Source organism: Nannospalax galili, unplaced genomic scaffold (genome assembly GCF_000622305.1).
Source record: "Nannospalax galili isolate Female #2095 unplaced genomic scaffold, S.galili_v1.0 scaffold307, whole genome shotgun sequence".
Classification (NCBI taxonomy): Eukaryota; Metazoa; Chordata; class Mammalia; order Rodentia; family Spalacidae; genus Nannospalax; species Nannospalax galili.
The window spans coordinates 6,141,148-6,147,000 of record NW_008359625.1 but is presented as its reverse complement, the minus strand read 5'-3'; the positions used below and the strand labels follow the sequence as shown (position 1 = coordinate 6,147,000).

Here is a 5,853-nt window from a genome sequence, read left to right as displayed (position 1 = left end):
TCTGCCTCCCAAGTGCTGGGATTAAAGGCGTGTGCCACCACACCCGGTGATAGTCAAACATTTTACAAAATAAGATAAAATAGAATTGGAGCTAAATATTAGAACTGACATCTGTAAGGCAGGAGGATTACTGAAAGTCAAGTTTGAGATCAGCCTGGGATACATAGTGAGTTCCAGGCCAGCTTGGACTATCTCAGAAAACAAAACAGCCAGGTGTGGTGGCGCATGCCTGTAACCTCAGCACTTGGGAGGCAGAGAGGCAGGCTGATCTCTATGAGTTCAAGGCCAGCCTGGTCTACATAATGAGTTCCAGGTCAGCTGGGGCTACAGGGAGACCCAGTCTGAAAAAAGACCCCCCCCCCAAAAAAAACCAGAATTGATATCAGTACTAGAAATTATTCTCCCCCCAAAAATAATGGGAGCAAGGTATAGCAGGTATATATATTTTCTGAATCAGCCTAAATTGATTGAAGATTGATTAAAGTTCTCTCTCTCTCTCTCCCTCTCCCTCTCCCCTTTCCTCCCTCCCTCCTCCCATGTTGAATGCATGACCCAGAAAGTCCTATGAATTTGAAGACTTACTGCAGTCTTCCTCCGAGAACAACAGGGTGGACTGGTATGCACAGACTAAGTTGGGATTCACACGCACTTTATCGGAGGAGAACGTCTATGAAGACATTCTAGGTAAGAGACCGAAATATCTGTGGAGGGCCATGACTGTCTCTGAGAAAAAGGAAGAGGAAATGGGGGTGCTGCTTGAAATCACACACACACACACACACACACACATACACACATTCTTTCTGTGTCTGCTGTCTCTGTCTTTGTCAGACAGAAGTGCAGACGAATGAGAAAGCAGCAGGTAGGTGGTCTGGGAAAGGGACCTCAATGTGGCAAGTGAGAACACAGGGCTGGGGGAGAGAATGGCTGGCAGTGAACAGCTCAGGAAGCAACAGGGTGATCAAAGAAAGAAGAAGCCTGCATCTCAAGATCCATGATGGAATCTTGGCTCTGCCACTTGTTAGTTGTGTGACAGCTTAGAATTAGATAAGGGCATGGAATTTGAGTTCTCTCCTCCGTTAGTGAGGAGGATGGCTCCCTTCCAGGTTGTTTAAGGACTGGTGAGCATGCAGAAGACCTGGTTTCTAACAGGTGCTCGCTCCATTAGGTGTTACCGAATGAAAACACTGCCGGCCAGCATGCTCTTTCAGATGCTGTAGGAGTGTGGCTTCAACAGGGTATCAAAGCACAGACTAAATGCATGTCTGTGGCTAGAAAAATAACTTCTAAAGACTCTGCAGACTCCAAAGAGGGCCAGGATCCAGAGTTTGTTTGGGAGTTCAGTGACCTTTAAGGAAGAACTCAATAAAGTGGATCTCAGACCTGTGTCTGCTTATGGTGGCAGAGAACAATCGCATGAGAGGGAGACGCTCACAGGTGTGTGCACTTGAGGGACAGATAGGGCAAATGTCCACAGAGAGGCACACATGGGATCACCAGTACCAGAAAAACCTCATGGGAAGAAGCCCAGTACTTGAGGAGGATGACCACTTAGCTGAGCCTTTTGAGTTGCACTGTCAGGCTGGGTTCCTGCTCATGTAATGAGATAACAAAGGTAGTTTGAGGGCTTCTCTTAACCATAACTGGTCTTTCCTTTCTGTTTATCTCTGTATATTTTTTTTTAAATATTTTATTTATATTTTTATTTTACATGTACAAGTATATTACCTGCAGGTGTGTGAGTGCACCAGTATCATGCAATGCTGTGGAGGTCAGAAGAGGGCGTTGGGTTCCCCTGGAACTGGAGTTAAGGACAGTTCCTAGCTGCCACTTGGGTGCTGGGAATCAAACCTGGGTCCTCTGCAAGAGCAGTCAGTGCTCTTAACCACTGAGCCATCTCTCCAGCCCCTATCTATATTTTTAAAACCTTAGTTTTATTGGCCGGGTGTGGTGGCACACGCCTTTAATCCCAGCACTTGGGAGGCGGAGGCAGAGGCAGGCAGATCTTTGTGAGTTCAAGGCTAGCCTGGTCTAGATAGTGAGTTCCAGGAGAGCTGGGGCTACAGGGAGACCCTGTCTCAAAAAGACAAAAAAACAAACAAACAAAATTTAGTTTTATTTTATGTGTGTGAATATTTTGCATGTGTATACAATGCCCATAGAAACCAGAAGAGGGCATTGGATCCTCTAGAACTGGAATTACAGATGGTTGTTAGCAGCCATGTGGGTGCTGGGTCCTCTGTCAGAGCAGCCAGTGCCCTTAACTGCTGAGCCATCTCCCAAGATGATTCCATTTCCAGCAGGCTTCCCGTGGTCTCCAGGAAGGCTTCCTAGAACCCATGTCTTTCCACTATAGAAGAGCCTAGGGCCTGCAAGTCCCAGAAGAAGTTCTGAGTCACCCTGGCCAGATCAGCTAATGTCCTGTGTTCACTTCAAAGGCCAGTAATGCCATGCAGTGATTGCCATAGGCTTGAATATGACCCTTCCCCGAACTCTCCTCAGAGGGAGGGATCCAGGCTCCACAGAGTGGCAAAAACTGAAGCTGGGAGTGGAGTTGCTTGATGTAGCTATAAGTCGGGAAACCAAGGAGTTATCCCCACTGAAAATCAGGATCTGTTGCCAAGAGGAAAGGGGATGGCCAGGAAAACAACAGGCATCCCGTGAGGTCTGACAAGGAAGAGACCAAGATGGTGGGTGGCCTTAGAGTTCTCAGAAGGAAAACTTCCAAGGTTCCTGACCCCGTTTGCCTTTCACAGATCCGCCAATGAAGGAAAACCCTTATGAGGACATTGAGTTACATGGCCGCTGCCTGGGAAAGAAGTGTGTCTTGACCTTTCCTGGGTCTCCTACCTCTTCCATCCCTGACACTTCCGCCAAGGTAGGCACCTCAGACGTTCTGGAGTTTCCTCTCTGGTCTGTCCATCTGCTGACTGACTGGTCTTCTATCAACCTGCTCCTGAGTTTCTCAAAGTACCATTAGCTTCTAGATCAAAACCCTCCACTAACTGAGTCACTAAAAAGCAGTTCATTCAGACAGTACAGTTTTGGGTTTTGTTTTTGGGTTTTTTTGTCGTTTTCAGACAAGGTCTCCCTGTAGAGTACAGTTTTTGAAAAGAGTGTCCCAAACTGAGCATGGTAGCTCACACCTGTAATCCCAGCACTTGGGAGACAGAGGCAGAAGAATTGCTGCAAGTTCAGGGCCTGCCTGGTCTATATAGCCAGAACTACATAGTGAGACCTTGACTCTAAATAAATAAATAAAAGTTAATTAATTAAAAAGAATTTTTTTAAGTATCTTTTTTTATTGGTTTGGTTTTGCTTTTTTTTTTTTTTTCAGTTTTTTTTTTTTTTTTTTTTTTTTTGAGACAGGGTCTTTCTGTAGTCCTAGATGGCCTGGAACTCACAGAGATCCTCCTGCCTCTGCCTCCGGAGTGCTGGAATTAAAGGCGTGAGCCACCATACCCAGCTTGTTTTATGTTTTTTATTTTTTGTTTTTGAGACAGTGTCTCCATGTAGCCCCAAATGGCCTGGAACTTTCTATGTAGATCAGGCTGGCCTCTATCTGAGATCCTTCTGCCTCTGCCTCCCCAGTACTAGGATTAAAGGTGTATGCCACCATTCCCAATTTGTGTACATTTTTTAAAACGAAAGAATATGTATACCTATAAACTCACATCTGTTTGTGCTGATAATTCCAGAGCTGAGTAGGCAGAGACAAAAGAATCACAGAGACTGATGGCCAGCTGATTTAGAGGCCAGTGAGAGACTTTGTCTCTAAAGCAAACAAAACACGCAAAAAATAAGAATATCCTGAGGAACAGCACTCAAGGTTGACCTCTGACCTTCACACACACCTCTGCACATCTGTGTACACCTGCACACATGAACATGCACAAAAAAAGTTAGAAGAAAAAAGCTGTCATACCTATTCTGTCCCCTCACATCCTACCTAGTTCTCCACTCCGTGGGGAGTCACTGCTCTTAGAGGCAGTAGAAAACATCTGCCCAGAGCATCTCTGTTCCAGGCAGGCAGCTCTTCCTTCATACCAGAAAACGAAGGCTGAGCAGCCCCTTTTTTCCTGCTTCTGCCATGCTGAGCAAACTTGGAGCCTCTGTCACTAGAATAGACAAATTCGGGCAGTGGTGAGGCCTACCAAGCCTGTCCAGATGAGCTGTCTTGGATAGCAGCATCTGTTGACCAGTGTTCCTGACCATGCAGACTGTTTGGACCTGTGCAAGTCATCCTTGGGGCCTTGTGAATATGCTCATTACCCTGCTCTCCCACATCTGGGTGTCTGATCTGTGCCTGGGTTCTGAGGGACAGCTGCAGACTTCGCCACTTCCTCCATTTAGCTCATCAGCTGTTCATTGAGCATCTGCCACATCTGGTTGCATCTGGGACCCTAGAAGTAATTGAAGCAGCCGCTCTGTGTCGAACTCCCCTACCATCCTCAGAAAGGGCCTAAGCCATCTTTGGGATATTTGTTTAATTAACTCCTGCCTGGTCCCAGTGAAAATGGAAAGGGTGGACAGTTGGACAGAGTCTCCTCAAAAAAGGGCACATGTGCAGCCAGGGCAAATGGTAAGGCCTGCCAGCCCGGAAGGCAAGTCTCTCCTAAGGAGAGACTGTCTTTTTTGTTTGGTTTGGTTTTTACTACATGTTAAACAATCCATACCTGGTACAGCACAAGGAATGTAGCAGGAACTGGAAAAAAATTGGCTGTATGTGTATGTGGTGTGTGTGCATGTGTATTCTCATGTATGGGCGCATGTGTGCATGGGTACCCTGCACTTGTGTGCTCATGCATGTAGAGGCCAGAAGTTGATGTCGGTGTCTTCCTTAGTCACTGTTCATTTTGTCTACTGGGGCAGAGTCTTGCTGAACCTGGAGCTCACCATTTCAGCTGGTCTGGCTAGCAGCTTGATCCCCTGTCTCTGCCTCCTGAGCACTGGGATTATAGGCCTGCTGTCACCTATCAGCCCAGCTTCTTATAAGACTTGGATCCTTGGTGCCAGAGAGATGGCTCAGTAGTTAAGAGCACTGACTGCTCTTGAAGAGGACCCAGGTTTGATTCCCAGCACCCACATGGTGGCTATGAACGGTCCTTAATTCCAGTTCCAAGGGAATCTGAAGCTCTCTTCTGACCTCCACAACATTGCATGTTACGGGTGTACTCACATGCAGGCAATACACTCATACACATAAAAAATAATAAATAAATTTTTTTTTTTTAAAAAAAAGGCTTGAAGCCAGATATGGTGGTGCACGCCTTTAATCCCAGCACTCGGGAGGTAGAGGAAGGTGGATCTCTGTGAGTTCAAGGCCAGCCTGGTCTACATAGTGAGTTCCAGGACAGCCGGAGCTACAGGGAGACCCTGCTTCAAAAAGACAAAAAAAAAAAAAGGCTTGGATCCTCACACCTGCACAGCAAGTGCTTTATCTAGTGATTCATCTCCCCAGTCTGTCTGTCTGTCTGTTTGTTTTGAGATATGGTCTCACTATATGATACCTCAACTTGCTGGCCTCAAACTTGTAAATTCTCCTGCCTCAGCCTCCTGAGCGTTAGGATTATAGGTGTGTGCTACTATATCTGACGGGAACTAATTTTTTTTCAGTTTATTATTTAATAACCACATACTTAGAAGACGCATTTCATTACAACAGCATTGACATAGTCAATAACAATTTTCTGAGCTAAGATGCATCTTTTTCAAAGTTGGCTGTAAATTTTTAGGTTTACAGTTGAATTAATACACTTATACAATATTGTACTCAGTATAAACCCTATAAGACATAAAATTAAATGAGGTTTTAACCTTTAAAAAGATCTCCATTTCATTATTAAAATACAC

At 45.5% G+C, this 5,853-nt stretch overlaps 1 protein-coding gene across 5 annotated transcripts in view; it reads left to right on the top strand.

Moving 5' to 3' along the window:
* The window catches only part of Dennd2a (DENN domain containing 2A), a 139,245-nt gene that overhangs the window by 58,095 nt on the left and 75,297 nt on the right, over positions 1-5,853 (top strand). For all 5 annotated transcript variants that reach the window (XM_029558861.1, XM_008823512.3, XM_008823511.3 and 2 more), the window contains 2 exons: positions 557-684; positions 2,757-2,878. In XM_029558861.1, coding sequence (XP_029414721.1) covers positions 557-684; positions 2,757-2,878 — 250 coding nt within the window. The remainder of the gene's footprint in view (positions 1-556; positions 685-2,756; positions 2,879-5,853) is intronic.